The sequence below is a fragment of the Vipera berus genome (assembly GCF_964194415.1).
Source record: "Vipera berus genome assembly, chromosome: Z".
Classification (NCBI taxonomy): domain Eukaryota; kingdom Metazoa; phylum Chordata; class Lepidosauria; order Squamata; family Viperidae; genus Vipera; species Vipera berus.
This window is the reverse complement of record NC_138205.1, coordinates 21154790-21179779: the sequence shown is the minus strand read 5'-3', so window position 1 is coordinate 21179779 and position 24990 is coordinate 21154790. Positions and strand designations below refer to the sequence as shown.

At 42.3% G+C, this 24990-nt stretch overlaps 2 protein-coding genes across 2 annotated transcripts in view; one reads left to right on the top strand and one right to left on the bottom strand.

Moving 5' to 3' along the window:
• The first annotated feature begins 1320 nt into the window (after nucleotides 1-1320).
• Nucleotides 1321-20781, top strand: LOC308678002 (phosphatidylinositol transfer protein beta isoform-like). Its single transcript, XM_081344779.1, has 11 exons — nucleotides 1321-1402; nucleotides 4396-4426; nucleotides 4601-4746; nucleotides 4823-4931; nucleotides 7535-7609; nucleotides 10287-10370; nucleotides 12610-12687; nucleotides 14428-14538; nucleotides 15250-15372; nucleotides 16403-16484; nucleotides 19814-20781. The coding sequence occupies exons 1-10, from the start codon at nucleotides 1383-1385 to the stop codon at nucleotides 16448-16450; spliced, it is 825 nt and encodes a 274-aa protein (XP_081200905.1). The 5' UTR covers nucleotides 1321-1382; the 3' UTR covers nucleotides 16451-16484; nucleotides 19814-20781.
• LOC308677999 (uncharacterized protein) overlaps nucleotides 2726-24990 on the bottom strand; it is a 62073-nt gene continuing 39808 nt past the window's right edge. The window contains exon 8 of the mRNA XM_081344774.1: nucleotides 2726-2910. The gene's annotated coding sequence lies outside the window, so the exon portion shown is untranslated. The remainder of the gene's footprint in view (nucleotides 2911-24990) is intronic.

Below are 24990 nucleotides of genomic sequence, written 5' to 3'. Positions count from 1 at the left end.
AAGGGATCTTAGAGGTCGTCTAGTCCAGCCCCCTGCTCAGGCAGTAAACCCTATACCATTTTGGACAAAAGATTGTCCAATCTCTTCTTAAAATCTTCCAGTGTTGGGGCATTCACAACTTCTGGAGGCAAATCGTTCAAATGGTTAATTGTTCTGTCAGGAAATTTCTCCTTCGTTCTAGGTTGCTTCTCTCCTCGATTAGTTTCTATCCCTTGCTTCTTGTCTTGCCTTCAGGTGCTTTGGAGAATAACTTGATTCCCTCTTCTTTGCGACAATCCCTGACATACTGGAACACTACTATCATGTCACCCCCTAGTCCTTCTCTATTAAAGGTAAAGGTTCCCCCGCACATGCATACTAGTCGTTTCCAACTCTAGGGGCTGGTGCTCATCTCCGTTTCAAAGCCGAAGAGCCAGCGCTTGTCTGAGAACGTCTCCGTGGTCATGTGGCTGGCATGACTAGACGCCAAAGGCGCACGGAACGCTGTTACCTTCCCACTGTAGTGGTCCCTATTTTTCTACTTGCATTTTTACGTGCTTTCGAACTGCTAGGTTGGCAGAAGCTGGGATGAGTAACAGGTGCTCACTCTGCTACGCGGCACTCGGGATTCCACCCACCAAACTGCCGACCTTCTAATCAACAAGCTCAGCGTCCTAACCCACTGAGCCACCGGGTCCCTTTTCCTTCTCTATGTGACATACCCAATTCCAGCAACCGTTCCTTATGTTACAACCTCCAGTCCCCTAATTATCTTTATTGCTCTTCTCTGCACTCTTTCTAGAGCAGGGGTCTTCAAACTTGGCCCTTTTATGACTTGTGGACTTCAACTCCCAGAATTCCTTAGCCAGCGTGCCTAGCTGAGGAACTCTGGGAGTTGAAGTCCACAAGTCATAAAAGGGCAAAGTTAAGAACCCTGTTCTAGAGTCCCAACATCTTTTTTTTCTTTTTTTTTACATTGTACTACGTGGCTCAGTGTTTCCTAAAATCGATATACGCCTAGCCATAAAAGCAGCGGAGCTTGCTTTTTTTCTATTTCAGGGCGAAACGCCTCAGCAAAACCCTACGGCGGAATCGTCCTCGCGAGTTGGGCTATTGTATTCGTTTCCGGAATCGGCCGCCCTGTCAATCAAGAGGCAATTATCTGTCCGACAGGAAGACCCACCCCTGTTCCGTATCGCCCATTCATTGCTTCGGCGGGCTTCTGCCGGAAAACAAAAAAAAAAAGAAGCCCGATTGAGGGCGGAAATGGCGTCGTAAGGGGCTGGTCTGGGCAAGTGGCGGCTGGAGTGAGGGCGGAAATGGCGTCAATGACCGGGGAGGGGGGGACCAGGAAGAGAAGGCACGGTGCTTTGGGCGTGCGAGGCGCTGGAAGGGTGTGAGGGATGGTGCTCATTAAAGAGTTGTAAGTACTGGAGGGGCAGGGGTGGGCGAGAGGTGCGCGGGGGTGGGGAAGGGTTAATTGGAAGGTGGGAGGGGCTCATAAAGGGAGGGGGTAGGTAAGTGAGGGACGCAGGAGCCGCTATACACGATTACCCCTCCCCCCCTCTTTATTTGACTGTTTTATGTAGCCCCTAACGGTTATATAGTCCTGAACTGTTTCATGTTATATTTTGGATGCTGTGAAAATATTATCAACCTTAAGTTTAGATCTGACATTTGGATGCAATGGGTTCTGTGACTACTTTGAGTTCGAAGTAGCACTTTTTCCTGTTTTCTGAACAGCCTTAACCAAGAGGTTGGATTAAAACTTCTTTATTCCCAGCCAGCATGCCTCTTGTGTCTCAACACTTCGCAGAGCACCGTGTTTCTTCCAGTTTCTTTCCTGCTCACAGATGGCATCCAGTTGAAGAGACTGAGAATAACACACTACCAGAAAGCCGGTTGTCTACTTCTTACAACTGACTCATTCCTTGTTTTCAGAGAAAAGAGATTTTCTTCTTAATTACTGCTCTCCCAACATCAATATCTTATTAATTTTCAATAAGAAGTATGGGGAGAGTTCGTTAGGGAGCATCACAATAGTTTCTTGGCTGTCTTTTCCGATATAGAAACTGTTGTATTTGAGGACTGGATTTAGTGGAACTTAATTAGAATAAAAACAGACATATGCAAATATTTATTTATTTATTTATTTATGCAAAGTGTCATCGCAAATCATGCTTAAGCAGTACATGGCAAAGTTTGCAACAGATTTTTCTTTGCTAACATGCCAGGACAGATAACAGCAGGCAATCTTTTAGATGACAAGAATGAAACTCGACTTTTCTGTTTCATCTTAGTCAAAATAATAGAATCTCAGGATTTTATTTAAGGAAGATTACAATTCTGATATTTGCCCCATTCCGCCCAATGGCTTTTGGTTCCTTATAATATGTATTCAGTTGTGTTTTACAATAAAATTGGCAACTTGTGACTCTCCAGATGATGTTGGATTGTATTTCCCATCAATTCAGTTGCTGGCTATTTTGACTGGGAATTGTCGAAGTTGGCCTCTAATTTAGTGAGATTTGAGCCATAATTTCTGACCTCCGTTTTTATAATAACTAATATTCTTCACAGTTCTCAGCCAGGGTGGATATATCGTACATTTCACTTAACAGATATGCACAGTGAGGTGTGTTTAACATAGTTTATTTAGATTTATTGACTTTGATTTAGTATTGTGTGAACTCAGTCATTGCTTATAAACCATTATTTAATTTAGCATTTTGTGTGACTTCAGCAAATTCTACATTAGTCAGTATGCTGTGGTTAAGCAGTGTGTGATCTTAGTCTGAAATGTTGTGTTCTATTCTGGATAAGTATAAATGCATGCCTCTAGATCTGTGTTTCTCAAAGTGTGGTCCAAGGACCCCTTGGGGGTCCCCCGAGATCCTCTCAGGGGTCCACAAGATCAAAATTGTTGCCAGCCTATGTAAAAAAAAAACAAAATAAAATCCCATCAAACAATTATGAAGCACTAGTGGCAGCAAATATGTCACTTTTTAATTTTTAATACATAAATATTAATAAATATACTCGATACAAACAGAAACTCTTTTGCTGTCTCGTATGATTTTTAAAAATGGAAAGGATCCTGAGGGGAAAAAAAATTAAGAAACCCTGCTCTAGATGATACAACATAGTATGCTTCAACATTCAGTCCATTATCTTATGCTGATTGTAGGAATTTCTGTCATGATCTGGTCTTTGGAAAAAACCCAAGATGTCCTGAATACAGTTAATTACAGGAATATATTTATATTGCTTTCATGCTCAAAAGTCAAAGTTGACTCAGGTTAGTGCATGGGTGAGCCAACAGGAAATACCAACATTTTGTGATAGATAATTTAAAAAAATCCCAGAATGCCCTGGTGCTCACCTTTTTATAATGTCCAAGAAATCCATGTAGAAATAGTTATGAAGCCACTAGAATTCAAATTGGACTCGGAGATTTTGCCTTTATTATGTGTCTCATAAAGGCTAAAAACCTTTTTGGTAATAGCTTTGTTTCCTGCCTGGTTGATAATTTGGATTGCTAAATTAGGGTGTTAGCTTGCTTGTGGACCCTCTGTTGTTTTCTGAATGTTATTATTGCTATCTTGTCTGGGTAGTTTTTAACTTTGTTTTTGTTCTGTATTTGATATTTTGTAAGCTGACCAGACTCTCTTTTTGAGTCAGGGGGCTAATCAATAGCTAATCAATATTGAAACATGCATGCTTCAAACTGCAAAGCTTTCAGTGATCTGTTGTGCTTCTTAGGCGCTGATATCTTTCTGCTACCTTTGCAAAAAAAGAGTCTACACAGTTTGTAGTCCACACACTCTAAGCAGTTTATAAAGGTAAAGGTAAAGGTTCCCCCGCACAGGCGTGCTAGTCGTTTCCCACTCTAGGGGCCGGTGCTCATCTCCGTTTCAAAGCCGAAGAGCCAGCGCTTGTCCGAGGACGTCTCCGTGGTCATGTGGCCGGCATGACTAGACGCCAAAGGTGCACGGAACGCTGTTACCTTCCCACCATAGTGGTCCCTATTTTTCTACTTGCATTTTTATGTGCTTTCGAACTGCTAGGTTGGCAGAAGCTGGGACGAGTAACAGGCGCTCACTCTGTTACGCGGCACTCGGGATTCGACCCGCCAAACTGTCGACCTTCTGATCGACAAGCTCAGCGTCCTAACCCACTGAGCCACCGCGTCCCTTAAGCAGTTTATAGAGTCAACCTTGAGCCCATTAGGATCAAACTCCCGGCTCTATTCTACCTAAATACTATATTTGTATGAGTATATTCATGCACTCTTTTTTTTATATAGCAAAAAATAGTGGTGGGAGGGACTGAAAATTGGGGGGGAGGGAAACCTATCTTAACTATTTTCCTTCTCTTTCTTTTCTTCCCCTGCAACAACAACAACAAAAAATCCAGTCGGGTGGTACTACCTTGCTCCGTAGAAGAGGTGAGTAATAAACCTTGCTCTGAGGGAATTCACAATCTCTTATTAAGCCCACTGATAAAGATTGTGGGTAGTCCAGAATTTGCCACACTCTGGCTTGCTTTGCCGTCCACCACTCAGTAGCCTTCCTTTCTCTCAGGGGAACTTTACCCTTCTCTGTCTTTTTGCCGTCTTCAGTATCAAGTGGGACAATTATTTTCCGTGGCTGAGGCCAGTAAGAACAACACTGGTGGCGGTGAAGGAATCGAGGTGCTAAAAAATGAGCCCTACCAACACGAGGGGGAGCAGGGGCAGTACACTCATAAGATCTACCACCTTCAGAGGTAAGAGCCATCCTGGGTGTGGACAGCTGATGGCAATGCTGGATCTGAAGCCTTCCCTCGCTTCTTTCTCCCACAGCAAAGTTCCAGGCTTCATCAAGATGTTTGCCCCAGAAGGGTCCCTTGTCGTCCACGAAAGAGCCTGGAATGCCTATCCTTACTGTCGGACGGGTGAGCCTGCGGGATTAGTATTGGCAGGAACCATTATTGGCCAGGATGGTTGTCTTTCAAGTCCTATCATTCAAATTTCCATACGCTACTGAATAAGATAATTTTATTTTTGGTCTAAATTCTCAAAGGCAAATAGCAGTGTTTTTGGCAGAGGTTCAGCGAGCACACCCATTCATGATAAATCCTGCTTGAATTGAGAATGGGGTGCTTGCAGATGGTGGGTGGAGCTTGGTATAATTTGCCAACAGATCTCTGTTTTTATTATTATTATTATTATTATTATTATTATTATTATTATTATTATTATTACTACTACTACTACTACTATTATTATTACTATTACTAGAGCCTTGGTGGAGCAGCGGGCTAATGCCTCCTTAAGTAACACCAGCTGCCTGCAATTAGTGCAGGTTCGCATCCCACCAGGCTCAAGGTTGACTCAGCCTTCCATCCTTCCCAGGTAGGTAAAATGAGGACCCAGATTGTTGGGGGCAATAAGCTGACTTTGTAATAATGCCGCTGGGGGGGGGGCGAAAGCCCTAATAAGCAGGCATATACATAGAATGAAGGCTATTGCTTAGCACATTGGTTTGTGCTTAAATTGTAAGCTGCCCTGAGTCTTCGGAGAAGGGCGGGATATAAATGGGATTAAAATAAAATAAATAAAATACTAGTACTATTATTATTATTACTATTACTACTACTACTACTACTACTATTATTATTATTATTATTATTATTATTATTATTATTATTATTATTATTATTATTGCTGCATGTCATCTGAAAATACCAAAGTTCTACAAAGTTTTTTTTTTATTACATTTATATCCCGCCCTTCTCCGAAGACTCAGGGCAGCTTACAAGCTTAGCAGTAGCCTTCATTCTATGTATATGCCTGCTTGTTAGGGCTTTCACACACACCCCAAGCGGCATTATTACAAAGTCAGCTTATTGCCCCCAACAATCTGGGTCCTCATTTTACCTACCTCGGAAGGATGGAAGGCTGAGTCGCATTTAGAAGGGAACAAGATCATTCCTGTTATATTCTCCGATTCACTTTACGTTGTTAAGCATCACACTGAAAATGAGCCTGCTAATTCTCACTAGCTTGGATTGGCCACCTCTGCCCTTTTCCAGATGCATTTGCCTAAAATAAATAAAAAAACAGTAACAAGGAATCCATAATAAAAGTTTTAGCATGTTTTTTTTTAAAAAAGGAAAGAAAAGTGCCCAAATTGTACTCCGTAACCCAGGAGAAAAATTGAAAATCCGGGCTCTGAATCACACAGCAGGTTCTCTTGGCATCGTTCTTTATGCCACTGGGCCCTGAGTCCTCCCAAAAAAAGTTAAATGCAAAAACATTGTCCATTTCTACACTTCTCAGCTCTGATGCCTGTAGCATTCTGCTTACTGAGTGCTGGATTCTAGCGTGACAGTTTGAGTCATGCATCGTTATTACTGTATTTTTATTCTCGGGGCAGAATAATAAGATGTAATTTAGCACGATTTTCTGTGTTGCTTTGCCACACTAATATGCTTTTTGTTTTTTCCCTTATTTTGGCCTCTGCTGCAGTTATTACGGTGAGTGAGTTCTGAAATGGGTAGCTATGTGGGGGTGGGTGGGTGTTTCCCTGTTTATTCTTCCCCTTAGCCTCTTGAACACATCTGTTTCCTCTAATACAGGGTCCCCAACCTTTCTGGCTATGTGAACTGCTGGAGCGGGGGGGTGGGGTGGGGTGGGGAGAGGGGACAGGTTCACACGCGCGCTCACTGCTTTCGCAAATGGAGCTTCGCGTGTTTTCTGTCCCAGCCTATGTGAGTCCTTGTTATGCTCACAAGGAGAAACCCCTCTTCTAAGAAACAGGCAGGAACCACAAGAAAAACAACAACCCCTTTTAGTCTCACAGTCAATGTCCAAGGCAAACAAACACAGTCCACAGAAACTCGATCCTCAACACGAATGGTTGCCTTTGCCAACCAGCACCTCCCACACCTTCCCTTTTATAATTCAGCCAAGGTGTGGCTTCTTAATGCCTTCTCCTTTGCCTTTGGAGCCGCCCCATTGCATTCCTCTGTCCTACTCATTTCTCTTGCCTGCGCTTTCATGCATCCTGGATTTGTCCCAACTGTTCTTCATCATTGTCCATCTCAGGCTCCCAGCACAGCTGTGTCTCAGCCTGAGCAAGAGTAGAGGGGCCAGGCTCCTCGTCCCACTGTAAGCCTTGGAGCTCCTGAGAGCCTTCCCCTGACTCTAATGTCACTCCAAGCCCCGCCTCCTCATCTGATTCCTCAGACTCAGCTGCCGGATCCACTGGCTGGCGAGGAATCACAACAGTGTGCTTGCTGCCCCTTGCGCAGCTCAGTTCACAGTGGGCCACGGACCAGATCTGGCCCACAGACTGGGGGTTAGGGACCCCTGCTCTGGTAAGTACCCTCTTATGGGGTTCATCGGTTCTATGAATTGAATCGTTATAGTCAATTCGTAGTTGTACAGATTGACTCAGAGGATTCAAGGTAACATATCCCCCGACAAGTGCTATGTGGCCTTTAGTGTTTGCAGGTTCTATTGTCTGCACCAAGCATTCTTGTAACCTTGTTTCCTTCTCCTTTTCGATAGAATGAGTACATGAAGGATGATTTCTTTGTCAAAATTGAAACGTGGCACAAACCCGATTTAGGTGAACAAGAAAATGTAAGTGGAAGAATGCAGATTGCATGCTAACAGCCCAAAGAATTGGGGTACCTAAATCCTACCGAATGTTATTCTTTATAGATAGTCTTCGACTTACAACCATTTGTTTAGTTCAAAGTTATAGAGGCACTGAAAAAAGTGACTTAATGACCATTTTTCACACAACTGTTGCAGCATCCCTATGATTATTTATTTATTTATTTATTTAGTTTTATATACCGCCCTATTCCCGAAGGACTCAGGGCGGTTTACAGGGCAAAATTTAAAAGACAATATAAAAGTTGAAATAGAAATAGAATTAAAATGAATTAAATTAATTAATAGCCCAACAAATTAAAACAAAGTTTAAAAACTTAAAACCCCTCAGTCCAGGCCAGATAGATCAAAGAACCAGGTTTTCAGGTCCCGGCGAAACGAACGAAGGTCGGAGGCGGTCCGGAGTTCCACAGGCAGATCATTCCATAAGGCAGGCGCGCCCACAGAGAACGCCCTCCCTCTGGGGATCACCCACCGGCACTCCCTGACCGGCGGCACCCTAAGGAGGCCCTCCCTATGGGAGCGCACAGGACGATGGGAAGTTGATGCTGGCAGCAGGTGCTCCCTAAGATAATCCGGGCCCATGCCATTTAGGGCTTATATGATCAAACTTTGGACGCTTGGCAGCTGGCATGCATTTATGAGGGTGGCAGTGTGCCAGGGTCATGTGATCACCTTTTGCAACCTTCTGACAAGCAAAGTCAATGGGGAAGCCAGATTCACGTAATGTTATTAACAGTTGCAGGTATTTATTTAACAACGTGGGCAAGAAAGGTCATAAAATGGGGCAAAACTCACTTAATTGTCTTGCTTAGCAATAAAATGGGCTCAGTTGTAGTTGTAAGTCGAGGATTGCTTGTATAGGCAATAAGATTTTGTATTGCTGGACTCAAGTTTTATTACCCAGAAATAAAACTGGGGTTAATCCATGATTAGGGGACATTGAGAACATCACAGACTAATTCTGGTTTGGAGAGTTAGCTTCCAGAAAACCTTTGGAACAGCTGAATCATTGTGGTTCAGAGAATTCAGCTGCACATATCCCTATCAGCATTTATTTTCATGTCTGGCTAATTATGTAGAAGAGAAGTTTTGGATTATTATGATTATGTGCTTATTGGCTTAGTGTGACATGGGAAATTAAGCTGTGCTTTATTTCCTTGGGGCTTGCCATATTGTTCAAATCCAGCCATTAGGGTTTGTGTGATGTTGAATTTAACATGGTATCCAAGTCCACTTTAATTACAGTTAAACTGTGTGTTGTTATAATTGGGATGTGTTAAACTCAACGTTTGAGGCATAGAACAATCCAATGTTCTCTTGGGGAGTTCTGGAAAAGACTGATTTGACTCTGGTTTACCAGAAATAAATCTCCCTCTCCAGATGTGTTATCTAGGCAGGGTGTCAACAGTCAGATTTTCATGCATTATGTGACATATTTAATAGGAAATAAAGCACTTAGAATAAAAAGACTTTTTTAAAAAAAGCAAAGAAGCTGGAGCAAGAGCTTGCTTGACGCAGGACCTCTAAATCCAAAGAATTATGTTTAATCATGACGTACAAAGTAGCCCAATGAAACAAGATTCTGTAGGGCAATGGACAAAAAGAAGTAATACAAAACCTAAATAGGTTAGCATTCAAAGTATCAAGCAAGTTCAAGCAAATGCAACAGGCTTTAACTTGATGACAATATGTCATAGAAAAAAATTGGAGAAAGTCCTGGACGAAATATTCCAAAAGTTGATTGAAGGCCCCAAGAAGATAGCATTCCATATGCTACCCACCTATTCCTTAAAGGAAGGCAGCTGGAGAAGAGTCTCCAGGGATCCCAATAGATTAAAAGAAAGCTGGCAGAAATTTTATATACTGGCTGCATTCACACATGCTAGTCATATTTCTTTTTGTTAAAGAAGCCAGAGACATAAGCCAGTCTGTTAGACAAGTAAAATTTTCATGGTTCATTTAAAATTTCATAGCTAATGCCAAGGTTTTTTTTAAAAAAACCAACAACTCGTGACTTACATAATTATGTCTTGGTTAGATGCTTTAAAAAAAGGTCTTACAGCAAACTATGATTGAATAAGAAAAATCATGAATACTGCCCTGTTCACACATCATATTGTACTATATTTATAGTTAGTGAGCCAACAAAAACATAGTTTCAGACTGGTTGGATGTTCTGAAACCATGACTATCTGGTCTAGATATAGCTGTTAACCTGAGCAAAAACCTACCCAAGTAATTTTGTTGGTGATTCATAAGTGGCCACAGGGCAATCCATATTTAGAACTTGTTATCAAACTGTAAATTATGGAAATGGGAATTATTAAATATTTCATTTAAAAATATTTTAGATAATTTCTTAAACTTTTTAATTAATGAACAGACAGCAATCATACTAATCATTTTAATAATTAAAATTCAATCAAATTCTTTTGTCCTGGTCCCACCCACTTCTTTTTGGAATGCAATTCTAGGCAGGCTACTCAAAAGACAGTTGGTAAAAAGTTGCTTGCCTTATGAGGTGTGAACTCACTACCTAAAATATCATCAATATGTATAAAACTTAAGCAGAAATTCGGCAGAATCACCTACTTTGATATTGTCAGTAACTTCTGAAATTGTAATGTCTCCTTTGCAGGTCCATGGGCTGGATGCAGATACTTGGAAAGATGTGGACGTTGTTCACATAGACATTGGTGATCGGACACACGTATCAGATGATGTAAGAAGATGTTGGCTGGGCTGTGGCCTTGGCAGTTGGCAATATGGGTGACCTGAGATGAAGGCAGTGAAAGAAGGAAGGAAGTGAAGGAAGTGAGGAAAGCTAAGACTCAAAATGAACTAAGGCTTGCGAAAAATAAAAAAAGCTTCTTTCAACATGTAAAAAAGAAGAAAAAAGTTAAGGAAATGATTGGTCCATTAGTGGGGGAAAGTGGCAAGAAGGTGACAAGCAACAGGGAGAAAGCAGAACTATTTAACTCGTTTTTTGCATCTGTCTTTACACAAAGGGAAAAAACAGTCCAACCTACCAAAACCAGTGCCATAAAAAACAGAATAGAAACGCAAGTTAAGATAGGCAAGAAAATGGTAAGTGAGCACCTGTCCAGCCTAGACGAGTTCAAATCACCAGGACCAGATAGATTACACCCCAAGGTTCTCAAGGAACTGGCAGATGTGATCTCAGAAACATTGAACTATATTTTTCAAAGATCCTGGAACACTGGGGAACTACCAGAGGACTGGAAAAGAGCTGATGTAGTTCCCACCTTCAGAAAAGGGGAAAAAATAGATCCAGAAAATTACAGACCTATCAGCCTGACCTGGGAAGATTCTGGAAAAGATAAACAACGAATCAGTGAACACCTAGAAGCAAAAAAGTCATTACTAAAAGCCAACATGGATTTGTGAAAAACACATCATGCCAGACAAATCTTATTGCATTCTTTGATCAAGTGACAAAATTAGTTGACTAGAGGAATGCTATGGATATAATTTACTTGGACTTCAGTAAGGCATTTGATAAAGTAGATCACAACCTACTACTTGATAAGATAGAAAAATGTGGGTTAGACAGCAACACCACCAGATGGATTCGTAGCTGGCTAACTGGCTGTACTTAGCATGTGGTCCTCAGTGGAACTGCATCTACATGGAGGGGGGTGTCCCAGGGTTCTGTTCTGAGCCCAGTGCTCTTCAACATCTTCATCAACGATTTGGACGAGGGGATAGATGGGAAACTCATCAAATTTGCAGATGACACCACGCTGGCAGGAATAGCCAACACTCCAGAAGATAGGCTTAAGATACAGGAGGATCTGGACAGACTTGAACACTGGGTGCTATCTAAAAATGAAATTCAGTGGTGAAAAAAGTAAGGTTCTACATTTAGGCAAGAAAAACCAAATGTACAGGTGTAGTATAGGTGGTACCTTGCTCAATAGTAGTAACTGTGAGAGGGATCTCGGAGTCCTAGTGGACAATCACTTAAATATGAGCCAGCAGTGTGCTGCAGCTGCCAAAAAAGCCAACACAGTGCTAGGCTGCATTAACAGAGGGATAGAATCAAGATCACGTGAAGTACTAATACCACTTTACAATGCCTTGGTAAGGCCACACCTGGAATACTGCATCCAGTTTTGGTCACCACGTTGTAAAAAAGATGTTGAGACTCTAGAAAGAGTACAGAGAAGAGCAACAAAGATGATGAGGGGACTGGAGGCTAAAACATGTAAAGAACGGTTGCTGGAATTGGGTATGTCTAGTTTAATGAAGAGAAGGGTGAGGGGTGACATGATAGCAGTGTTCCAATGTCTCAGGGGCTGCCATGAAGAAGAAGTAGTCAAGCTAATCTCCAAAGCGCCCGAAGGCAGGACAAGAAGCAATGAATGGAAACAAATCAAGGAGAGAAGCAACCTAGAACTAAGGAGAAACTTCCTGACAGTTAGAACAATTAACCAGTGGAACAACCTGCCTCCAGAAGTGGTGAATGTTCCAACACTGGAAGTTTTTAAGAAGAGATTGGACAGCCATTTGCCTGAAATGGTATAGGGTTTCCTGCCTGAGCAGGGGGTTGGACTAGATGACCTCCAAAGTCCCTTCCAACTTTATTATTATTAAGGCAGGACAATTCTGGGTCATGAAAAAAGGACTGGGAAACTCTGGTGGGCTACAGATAATTTCTGGTGGCAACAGTGATACTGACCTATACCAGTTCCACTAACAGCTTGCTAAAGTTCTGGTGTCATCCTCGGTCTCTTTTGTTTTTCACTGACTTGGATGTTAAACATTGCCTTTTTTTCAACCTTCCTCTGTAGCTAAGTTAGTTGTTTCTGCTAAACTGTAGTGGGAAACGTGTTGACTTGTTCTGACTATTTTTTTCTTTAAATAGTTATTCAGATTCTTCCTCACATCACAGCTGGCTAGGACTTCTGTCTCAACTCCTCAACTCTTTTCTCTTTCAGGATTACAAACCGGATGAAGATCCAGCTCTTTTCAAATCTCTGAAGACAGGCAGAGGCCCTCTCGGCCCTGACTGGAAGGTAAAATCTACCCCATAAAAAGAAGGAAGCTGGCTTTTTAGTACATCTTTGATAGCCTGCCCTCCTCCCTCCCAACCCCCCCCCCCTGTCCCCGCATTCAGGCATTCTAGATTCCAAGAGAGGCTTGAAAAGAAGCAACCTCGTTAGAGTCCCCCAAATTTGGTTTGACGAAATGTTTATGGTTATCAGGTTATCTCTCATCTAAAATAGGAGATCAGTCCTGCTTTTTCCCATAGAATTATAAGCCTTGCTCATACACAATGCTGTTCTGCTGGGCTGACTTAAGCTGCCCGTGGATTTTCAGAGGTGTAGTTAATGCCACACAGCTCCTCTGCTATGCTAGACTAGCCTTCCCCAATTTGACACCCTCTGAAAATGTTGCTATACAACTCCCATCATCCCCAGCCTGCATCTGGAGAGCATCAGGATGGAGATGACAGATTAATAGCATGAAGATCTAGATTGATTGCCTTGTCTTGAAAATATATCTGATGGTCCCAGACCAACCACTATTTTCTCAGCCTAACGTGATCTCCTTAAGGAAAAGTAATCTCTGTTTTCTTCACTTGAAGGGTTGTCCGGAGGGATAACATTTTTTCCCCCAAGTATATTTGTTGAAAAATGCAAACTGGGTAAAAAAACAAAATTCATGTGGGAAAGTTTGATTTACCGTTATCTGCTCTTTCTGCCTCTCAAGTTCCCCTCAGGTGTTTCACCAAAGAGAAACATTATTTTAAAATGTCCAGGATTTGGGGGGGGGGGAGAGAAGGGAAAAACTATGCCCTCTCCATGCCTTGAGTGGTATTACAATTTTTTAAGAACTTCTTTCCAACCCAACAGAATGATAAAAATAAGGAATTATGTAAAATGGCTTGTAACTCCACCTATCTATCTTTGGGAAGCTCTCTGAATAGAACTGGGCCAAATTTGGTCCATGGGAGAAGCTGGTATGAGTTTAAAATGGGGCTGGGTCCAGCCAAGGGCGAGAGAGAAAAAAGTCTAGAAAAATTACCCTGTGGGAAAGGCCATTGAGTTCAGATGCTGCTGCATGCTTCATCTAAGGCCGCCCTCGTTTCCTGGTCCACAAATTCCATGTGCTCTGCATGCTTTCCTGTGTCAGAAGGAAAACCCCATACATGATTGCAATGAGATGATAGCACAAATAGTCCTCGTTTAGTAACTGTTGGAGTTATGATGATGTTTAAAAACACCTGGCTTTGTGACCAGTTCTCACAGTTATGACCATCCAAGCATCCCATAAATTGTGAAGCCACCTATGCGCTTCACAACAAGTGTCACGACAAGCAGAGCGAATGCAGAATATAATCACAAGTTCTGGTCACCTGATGTCTCAATGACTGGCGGTTTGCTTAATAACTGGGAAGTGTCATTCAGAGTCTTTGGCAGTCGGGTGATTTTCTGCTTAGCAATGAAGTGGCCGGCGCCAATCGTGGTCACTAAGCAAGGATTACCTGTAACTGTATTTAATCACAAACCAAATCTGAAATTGAATTTCATTTGTGTTCTGGATGTCCAATATGAAAGTATTGGAGGAGTGTGACTTCGGGCATGCCATTCAAGAGTCACACACATTGGACAAAATAGCACATCCTGGTCCTGCCTTAACTCTTCTGATTTTATTTTCTCTCTCTCTCTCTCTCTCTCTCTCTCTCTCTCTCTCTCTCTCTCTCTCTCTCTCTCTCTCTCTCTCTCTCCCCACCCCCTTTTCTTTCCCGTTAGCGGGAACTAGCCAATAATGAAGATTGTCCCCACATGTGTGCCTACAAACTTGTGACTGTGAAGTTCCGCTGGTGGGGCCTTCAGGGAAGGGTTGAAAAGTTTATCCAAAAGGTGAGTTCAAGGTGGACAGTTGTTTGCCCCAGTTTGAGGAAATTTGCTGGAATCTGAAGCTCTGTTTGAGGAGGGAAAGCCCCTCCCAATAATATCAAGCTGATATCGCTTTTTATGGAATATTAGGATAGAGAGATTGAGTCCAGTAAACATCAGGCCATTTTCTCAGAAGCACAGAATTTAACTACAGGCAGTCCTCAACTTACAACCATTTGTTTAGTGACTGTTCGAAGTTACAACAACGCTGAAAAAAGTGACATCATTGTTTTTCACATGTACAACCATTGTAGCGTTCCTGTGGTCATGTGATAGAAATTCAGACCTTTGGCAATTGGCATGTATTTGTGATGGTTGCAGTGTCTGGGCAGTCGTGATCTTCTGAGAAGCAAGGTCAATGGGGAAGCCAGATTCACTCAACTGTGTTAATAATTTAACAACTGCAGTGATTCACTTAACAACTCTGGCAAGAAATGGGGCAAAATTCACTTAACAACTTATCTTGATTAGCAACAAAAAAAATTGGGCTCAGTTGATCGTAAGTCGAAGACTATCTGTGGTTCAAAATGGCTGCCAGTCTTGCTTTTCTGTCTGAAGAACCTAGCCTAGATTTATTCCTGTGACTTTGATGTCTAAAGGCTTTGAAAACTGCTTTTCATTCCCAATTTTCTCAGCATCTCAGTTTCTTAAAAGCTGCTCTTTCCCCTTTGACAGCAAGAAAGACGCCTCTTTACCAACTTCCATAGGCAGCTCTTTTGCTGGTTGGATAAGTGGGTGGATTTAAGCATGGCTGACATCCGGCAGATGGAGGACGAGACACAGAAAGAGCTTGATGAGGTACTAAGGATGGTTATCAGTTTGGGAGGATAGTATGTACTGGATGAGGTAATCAAGTAGCTTTCTTTCCCCACGGAAAGTCTCTGCTATAACAAGAGACAAATCCTTTATTCTTCTATAGAAGGAAATGAATATAAGGGTATTTTATAAAATGAAGGGTCCTAGCTAAAAATGAAACAAATGTGCTTTTTTTTCTTCAAAATCATGTTTTATTCTTAAAAGGGTGCAAATAACAAGAAAGTTTTTTTAAAAAAGACTTTCTTAGTAGTAGGAAGATGTAAAAAAGATTACATTAATAATCTATAATACAGGAGGGATATATGTGATCCATATGTAGTCTCTTCCCAACCTTTTCGTGTCTGCTATATTTTTTCTCCAAGATATATCATTGCTGGAATTAGTATCAAAAACATTACTTCTCAGCTTTGGGGCTAAGACCAAGTATAGTAACAGCAGCAAATCCATCAGATTTTAGTAATACAATGTTGTGAAGGGCTTAATCACCTACAGTATTTCTAGTTGGAAAGATTGCAACCCCCTCCACCACAAACTTTTCAAATAGATTTTTAAAAAATTGGCCCGGCTATTTCGCATAGTGCCATTGCTATTTTGTTCTTTTGATACTAAATAATTAAAAAGGAGAGCTAGCCTCTTGCTGCTGTAGCAGTGTTTCTCAACTTTGGCAACTTGAAGATATGTGAGGACTTCAACTCCCAGAATTCTCTAGCCAGCCATGCTGGCTGGAGAATTCTGGGAATTGAAGTCCAACTATCTTCAAATTGCCAAAATTGAGAAACACTGCTCTATGTAGCTGTCCGTTTGGTTGTATATTCATAAACAGCCACCTGTGATTAAAATATGGTAATATGTAAATACATTTGAATTCAGTTGTACTTGGTTACTGCTAGGAAACACAGAATTGTTTTGACAAGTGGAATTAAGGCTAGGAGAAGCCGAAGTGGGCCAAACCCATTAGGAAATTATTCTTGCAAAAAAGCCATTCAACCAGAAATTCTATATTCTATTGCAGATCCGCCAGAAGGGCACAGTGAGAGGCATGACTGTCGGGGATGAATGAGTGCCCCCTGCTGCCTAGACAAAGAAATGACAAGGTTGGAAAAAAAACGGGAGTGGAATAAATAGCATACTGGAAAGCAATGCAGGGAGTTGATTCAACTCATGTCTCAGTTTAGCATAATAAAAATGCATGATGTTTGCCACACACAACCTTTGCTCCTCCCATTACAGTGCAAGTGTTGTTATTAGTTGCGAAGTCGTGTCCGACCCATCACGACCCCATGGACAACGTTCCTCCATGCCTTCCTGTCCTCTACCATCTTCTGGAGTCCATTTAAGCTCACACCTACAGCTTCAGTGACTCCATCCAGCCACCTCATTCTCTGTCGTCCCCTTCTTCTATTGCCCTCAATCTTTCCCAGCATTAGGCTCTTCTCCAGTGAGTCCTTCCTTCTCATTAGGTGGCCAAAGTATTTGAGTTTTAGCTTCAGGATCTGGCCTTCTAAAGAGCAGCCAGGGTTGATCTCCTCTAGGACTGACCGGTTTGATCGCCTTGCAGTCCAGGGGACTTGCAGGAGTCTTCTCCAGCACCAGAGTTCAAAGGCCTCAATTCTTTGGCGCTCAGCCTTTCTTATGCTGCAAGTGCAAATAAACTAAACTAAAAAAGAAGACTATAATTAGCCATAGAGAGCCAGTTTGGTGTGGTGGTTAAGACATCAGTCTAGAAACCAGGAGACTATGAGTTCTAGTTCTACCTAAGGCACAAAGCCAGCTGGGTGACCTTGAGCCAGTCATTCTCTGTAGCCTGAAAAAAGCAATGGCAAACACTTCTGGAAAAACTTGCAAAGAAAACTGTAGGTACTTGTCCAGGCAGTCACCAGACGTCAACACTTACTCAAAGGCACAAAACAACAACAACAACAACAACAACAACAACAACAACAATAATAATAATAATAATAATAATAATAATAATAATAATAATAATATGTCTCCTTTAGTGCAGGCTAGGATATTAATTCATGATTTAAAATTTGGCTTTGGTTTAACCAGGAAATTAGTGCTAATTATTGATTTCCTGCCTTACTTGAATCAACTGTGAGAGGGCTGCATGCACAGGAAAAGATTTGTCACATCTTATTTAGCTGAGATCTGACTGAGCAGATGCGGTCAATATGGTATAGAATAGATCATCTTTGCGAGAAATGAGCATATAAAGCTAAAATTAGTAGGGATATTTTTAAGGCCACTTCATAATTTGCATTGCATTACTTTTTAAACATTCTTATGATTAGAGCTATAAATTCAAATAAATAGTAGGGTTTGCAGATTCATACTAGCTATTTTTTTTAACCAACAAAGCATAAATGTAACTTCCTCAGTTTGGTATCTTTCAGATGTGTTGAGTTCAAACTCTCTTTGTTCTTGGTTATTTATAACCTCAAACATCTGAACTGCATCTGATGGAGGAAAGCTGGTTTAAATCTGTCAGTTAGCATTCATCTTAAACTTTATTTGTATGTCTAAATTGCTTCATGTAATTATAAAAGAGAAATAGACCACAGAATATTTTTAAAGAATGCTAAGTTAATCTGTACTATAAATTCCACTTTAAAATGTAGAATGTAAGCATAGATAGAATAAGCAATCTAGCCACAAGCAATCTGCTTTAAAAAGTAGAATGGCAGACATTTTGATTGAAAGATCCCCTTTGAAGATTATAACCTGGTGTCCAAAAGAACAAGTTTGAGGCCCAGGAGTCTCTTCCAGATGATAAAGTTAAAAAAAAATCCTTCCTTTTGGGACTTACTATACTTTAACAATAGCAATATCACTTATATACAACTTCACAGTGCTTTACAGCCCTCTCTAAGCAGTTTACAGAGTCAGCCTATTGCCCCCAACAATCTGGGTCCTCATTTTACTCACCATGGAAGGCTGAGTCAACCTTGAGCTGGTCAGAATCAAACTCTTGGCAGTGAGCTGAGTTAGCCTGCAGTAACCACTAATCATGGTCTTAACCACTGCATCCCCACGGCTCTTTAGCTAGTTGAAGACTCAAAAGCAAGGCCATAGTTCTTACATTCAAGTGAAATTGAGAAAAAAAAATAGCTTTCGGTACTCAGGAATAGTTTGTATTCATTCATACACACCTTCGATTGTCTTCATCTTCGTCAGCTAAGACCACATGTCCAAAGGTGCATCTTACAGGTAGGTCTAAACTGGGCAGAACTTGCATTAGATTATATAGGACAGCTTGATGACTGCAATAGAGGAGCTAAGATTTTTGATTTCCTATTTTTTAATGCATGGGTGTCAAAACTGCCGGCCCATGGGCCGGACACGTGACGCAGAAGCCGGGTCTACCCCATTACCGGAAACGGCAAAACAGTCCCGATACGTTGCACGACATCATGTGATGTCGCGAGTTTGACATGTCTGGTTTAATGAAAGCAAAAAAAATGTTCTTAATTTTTTAAAAAAATGCCACGGCTGAAATTTTGCTCAATGTGTATATTTACAAAGTAGTGTTTGTTTCCTGTAATAGGGATGCCAATAGGGATTTCTTGAGCTCAACTGGTAGCATTATATATGGTGTCTAGTTCAAGGGAAGCAGGGACTGATTATCCAAGCTTCCCTGACTTATTTCATAGTTGACTCTGATTAATGGAACTCAAGATCCTCCTGTAGTTCAGTGTTCCTCAACTTTGGCAACTTTAAATGGGCCTAGCACAACTCACTGCGGCCAACTTGCCACAGACAACTCGCTGCAGGACAAGAGTTACACTAATAACAAAGAAATGGTGGGATAGAGTAATTAAAGAAAAGATGCAAAAGGATGGACAAAATGAAATGTCAGCGACAAAAATTAAAATAATTTTCTCATTGTTTTAAATCTTTTAAATTGAATTGTTGAATTGTCCCTCGGTGAGTTGTCCCATTCTGACTTTAAGCATGCTGGCTGGGGAATTCTTGAGCTGAAGTCCATATTTCTTAAAAAGTTTCCAAGGTCAAGAAATACTTTTCTAGTTAAAACCAGGGGTAGATTCCACAGGCCACGGTCTTTGTTTCATGTGTGTGGAGTTTTGTTGACATCATCCAAGCATCCAAAAATAGAAAGCAAGGCAGACAAGCAGTTGTCACCCAAGGCCTGGCGTGAATACCCCGATTTGTTTATGCCAGGGGTAGGCAACCTTGGCTCTTTTATGACTCGTGGACTTCAACGAGCACAGCTGTCTCAGGAATTCTGGGAATTGAAGTCCACGAGTCATAAAAGAGCCAAGGTTGCCTACCCCTGGTTTATGCAAAGTGTAAATCAGAGAAGGCTGAATTTCATGAAACTTGTTCAGGTTTAGACTCAAGTTTTCTCCGTGGAGAAAATGCTACATTTTGCTCATTCCTCCCTGTCTCTTTTCTACCTTAGATGCAGTGCCTGTTCTGACCTGAGATTGGACCTATCCTTGTTGGACTCTGGCTTCTTCCTCCTCCTCCTCGTCACCTCGGAAGGGGGAGATGGGTTCTTTCTTTCATTCCATCCATTTGGTCCTAAGATATTCCAAGATGTCCCCGATTTTACCAACCTGGGGAGCTCCATGAAACTGCTGCATATTACTTACTGATCATGGATTAATAGGTGTCCTTACCGCATGAATGGGATATCAGAGGGGGCAAGGACCTTTCAGGGGTGGGCGGGGCATCTCCCCTTTTCACACTGCAGAGTCAGGAATGCATGAATATTAATAACATTAATCTGAATATTTTTAGAATCATACTTCAGTGGGTGGGTGAGGAATTTTCTAGGAGGGGAAGAAAAAAAAAAGACGATTTGAATTGGGAGGGTGGGGAATTTAAAGTTAGGAATATAGTTAGTTTCTCTTTCACAGTGGAGAGTTTTAAGCCACCCATGAAAACTCTTGAAACTGCATTCAGCTTCCAGAGCTGTGGGGGAGGTTTCCGCTCCAGGAGTTTTCCTATGCATGCTACATGTTGGAGTCAAACATGCCATTAGACAAGACCAGTTACAGGCAGAGCTGTGTCTCCCATTTGACCTGATTTGTCAGACACAGCATAAACTGCAGATTTGGTGGGACAGTTTCCTGCTATATTTTTCTGCTTTGAAACAGCACTGGGACCTTCTCTTTAATTCCTTTTCCTTGCTTGCCCTCGCCTCCACCTCCTGTTTCAGGGGACCGGGAAAAGCAAATAGTTTTCCAGTTGGGGAAGAGGCGCATATAGAACCATTTGAAGCCTTCTGGAGCTTAAAGGAGAGAAAAAACAGACTTGGAGGCCCTGGGCTGTAGTTCAAGGATCTGAACAGTATTTTTTTTTTTGAAAAAGAAAACACAAAATCTTTTTTAAAAAAGTAAAAACAGTAAACAAACTTGAAACTGAGTTCTTGTTTAATTCTTATATTGGGGGAGAGTCAATGACTGCTGTATATTATTTCAATCTTTTCTTGTAATTTGTGTTCTCTCAGTGCACTGAAGATCAAAATGAGACATTTTATGCAATTTCATACGTTACTTGTTTGCACCCCAGATTATCATAGACTTTTGACAGAAGACCCCACGTGTAAGTGTGTGCTTTTCTGGTGGGTTGGCTTCATACCCTAGAACAGGGCTTTTCAACCTTTCCACCCATTGCACCACTTTTAGGTTATGGCAACATCCGAGTACCACGTCGCCTAGCAAGGTGTCAAAAACTTGATGACCAAAAAAAGGGGGAAAGTGATGAAGTACAGGTAGTCCTCGACTTACAACAGTTCGCTTAGTGACTGTTCAAAGTTACAATGGAATTTTAAAAAGTGCCCCCCAAACCATAGCCGAGCAAGACACCTGCCTGCCCACCCGGCGGCGCTCTTCCTCCTGTCCGAGATTTTCATTGTTGTGAGCATTTCTGTTGAGGATTGGCAGCGGGGGTGGGGTGGGGAGTGTTTGGTTTTTATTCCCCCTGTCTGCTGGGTGGTTGCAGCAGGTTTTGATCACTTCACATGACCCTGCGACACTGGCTGTCATAAATATGAATCATTTGCCAAGCATCTGAATGTAATTCACAAGACCCTGGAGATGCTGCAAGATTCCAGCTGATCAGTGCTTCTTCTGGGCTCAGCAGAAGCGCCAGGATCAGCACTGAGCTCCAGCTGGAGCCTGGCGTTGATCCTGGCGCGTCCACAGAGCCCTGACAGCCCCGAAGAAGCACTGATCCTGGCGCCTCTGCTGAGTCCTGACAGCCCCTGCAGCTCCAGCCATCTGTCATTCAGGCTTGTGCGGTGCTGCCACCAGTTCAGCTCATTCCCCTCCCCCGCTACCACTTTTCTAGGATGGTCGCGTACCACCTGCCAGGTGCCAATGTTCCACAGGTGGTACCCATACCACTGGTTGAAAAGCCTTGCCCTAGAACAAGGGTCAGCAACCTGAAACAGCAAAAGAGCCACTCAGAACCGGTTCTGTCACACACACAAAAAAGTGGGAGCTGCAAAATGTACACGCGCATGCGTGCACGCACGCACATGCGTAGAACAAGGCAAAACGTGCATGGACGAAGACAGCAGCTCTCCAAACGGGGCGGTGGAGGTTTGGAGAGCTGCGCGGAAGGCAGCAGTTCTACAAACCTCCGCCGCCCCGCTTGGAGAGCTGCTGCCTTTGTCAAACACGGATGAAGACAGCAGCTCTCCAAACGGGGCGGTGGAGGTTTGGAGAGCTGCTGCCTTCGTCCGCATTTGAAAGAAACACAAACGCAGCAGCTCTCCAAATGGGGAGGCGCTGCGTTCGCGTTTGAAAGAAACATGAACGCAGCAGCTCTCCAAACGGGGAGGCGCTGCGTTCGTCTGCATTTGAAACACGAACGCAGCAGCTCTCCAAACGGGGAGGCGCTGCGTTCATCTGCATTTGAAACATGAACGCAGCAGCTCTCCGGGGAGGCGCTGCTTTCGTCCGCGTTTGAAAGAAACACGGAAGAACCTAGCAATTCGAAAGCACGTAAACATGCAAGTAGAAAAATAGGGACCACTACGGTGGGAAGGTAACAGCGTTCTGTGCGCCTTTGGCGTCTAGTCATGCCGGCCACATGACCACGGAGATGTCCTCAGACAAGCGCTGGCTCTTCAGCTTTGAAACGGAGATGAGCACCGGCCCCTAGAGTTGGAAACGACTAGCACACATGTGCGGGGGAACCTTTACCTTTACCTAACTGTTAAGCCCCTTCTCTTGTGAACCGTACAATGTTACTTTACTCATTTCTCAGAACCATTGAGTTACTATTCTGTTGCAATACGCAGGAAGAGGGATTTAAGTCGATGCTGGAAGTGGATGAAAGTAAAGATAGTTCCTTGTACCAATCCTGGGGGTTGGTGGGGGGCCGGGGGTGGGGGGAAGTGTTATACCAATCTTGGGATTATGGACTAGCTTGGAAGAATGTGATACACAGGGTCTACCAAAAGTCAGGTCCCATAGGCTATTTGCAATATTTTTTTTCCTGGAGAAAATAGTACTGGTAATGTTCAAAAGTCATGCATCAAACAAATGATTATAAGAAAATGGCAACCAATTTGAACATTTAATTGAATTTATATAATACATTTTATATTGGGCCAAGCTTTGGGTACAATAATGTCTACATGGATTATGTGTATGAAAGCACAGCTATAGCAACAGCAATAGCACATACACTTCTATACCGTGTCACAGTGCTTTACAGCCCTCTCCAAGCAGTTTACAAAGTCAGCATATTGCCCCCAACAATCTGGATCCTCATTTTACTGACCTCGGAAGGATGGAAGGCTGAGTCAACCTGAGCCCCATCAGGATCGAACTCCAGATCAAAATTTGTGAGTAGAGTTTGCCTGCAATCCTGCATTCTGACCACTCTACCACCAGGGCCATAGGCTGTATTTTGTGTGTGGGAAACCTGAGTCGGTGTGGGAGAGAAAATGAGGATGTGCAAAGGCTTTGTGTGTGTGAGCATGGAAGTACATTCATTAGCCAGCAAGCAGGCATTAGCTATCTCCACAAATTCAGATCTTAAATACTAGATATGCTGGATTTCTTTTTACGCATTTTTGGTCTATTTTAACAGCATTTCTTGGAATGAAGATTTTGATGCTGCTTGTGGAATTTCCATCAGCTGGAGCTTCTATTCCTTAGTTACTAAACTGAGGGGGGAAAATGACCTTGTACTTGGTTATAAATCCTGCTTTTGCAAGAATGTGGCTTTATGCCAGGCAAAGATTGTACAGGACAGATTTTTGCTGTTCAGCAGGTTGTTATGAAATGAATGAATGCGCGAAAGTTGGTAGATGATTATAGGCAATCCCTGGGTTAAGAATATCTGACTTACAACCTGTACTTATGAATGGACTGCCATAAATTAAAAATTTTGAGTTAAATGCAACGGTTCATAATAACAAACACACTCCTTGGTAAGCCTCATGGAAACACTGTGTGGCTTCAGCAGAGGAAGGAGAACACAGTCTGCCATTTTGAAGAAAATGAATTCTGTTGGAAAGGAAGCTAGAGTGACAGAATTTATTAGATTTTCAAAAGGCGGTACGTTTAAAGAAGAAAAGTCAAGTTATACACAAAGAGGTATACACAAAGAAACAAGGATGATTAGAGGTAATAGAACGAAAGATTTAGCTGCATTTTTGTTTCCTTACCTCACACCTTTAATTTCTTTGGCTTACTACTGTTGTGTTGTTAGCTGCGAAGTCGTGTCCGACCCATCGCGACCCTATGGACAACGTTTCTCCAGGCCTTCCGGTCCTCTACCATCTTCTGGAGTCCCTTTAAGCTCACGCCTAGTGCTTCAGTGACTCCATCCAGCCACCTCATTCTCTGTCGTCCCCTTCTTCTCTTGCCCTCAACCTTTCCCAGCTTTAGGCTCTTCTCCAGTGAGTCCTTCCTTCTCATTAGGTGGCCAAAGTATTTGAGTTTTAACTTCAGGATCTGGCCTTCTAAAGAGCAGTCAGGGTTGATCTCCTCTCGGACTGACCGGTTTGATCGCCTTGCAGTCCAAGGGACTCGCAGGAGTCTTCTCCAGCACCATGGCTCAAAGGCCTCAATTCTTTGGCGCTCAGCTTACCACTACTAACTCCTTTTCTGCACTGTAATAACATTGCTTATCTCCAGAAGGAAATACAGTAGCTTGATGGGTATATACATACATAAATCTTTGCCCTTCTTTACCCTGGATGTATTATTGTTCTCCACCAAATCTATATTGCCCTAAACACTGAATCTTTCCAGCGACCTGCATGACATATATATTGTTTCTTTTAATGTAATGCCTGCAATTTAATTGTGCTGACTTGCAAACAGTGCTTAGGCTGCCTGGTTTTTAAATACCTTTCATCCATTCAGGCAAAAGGTGCAAGCATTAGCCAAACTGATAGGTCGTGTTCCCGTACCACTGACTTAGGACCACGTTCAACCACAATACTCTTCCCCCCCCCCCCAACACACACTGTAGCCTACTGTTTAAATCTTTCCACTAGGTTTGCAGAACTGGAAGCCTGCCAACTGACTCTGCCCCTCTTCCAATTGCGGTACTATATTGTGCAATTTTTAAAAGCTTGAATTCCTTTTAAAGAAAAGAAAAAAATCC

Excerpts from the sequence above, each read along its gene's own strand:
- LOC308678002 (XM_081344779.1), top strand. The coding sequence starts at position 1,383 with ATGGTGCTCATTAAAGAGTT. Across the intron at positions 4,427-4,600 it reads TACCTTGCTCCGTAGAAGAG|TATCAAGTGGGACAATTATT; the intron begins GTGAGTAATAAA and ends TGCCGTCTTCAG. Across the intron at positions 10,371-12,609 it reads GGACACACGTATCAGATGAT|GATTACAAACCGGATGAAGA; the intron begins GTAAGAAGATGT and ends TTTCTCTTTCAG.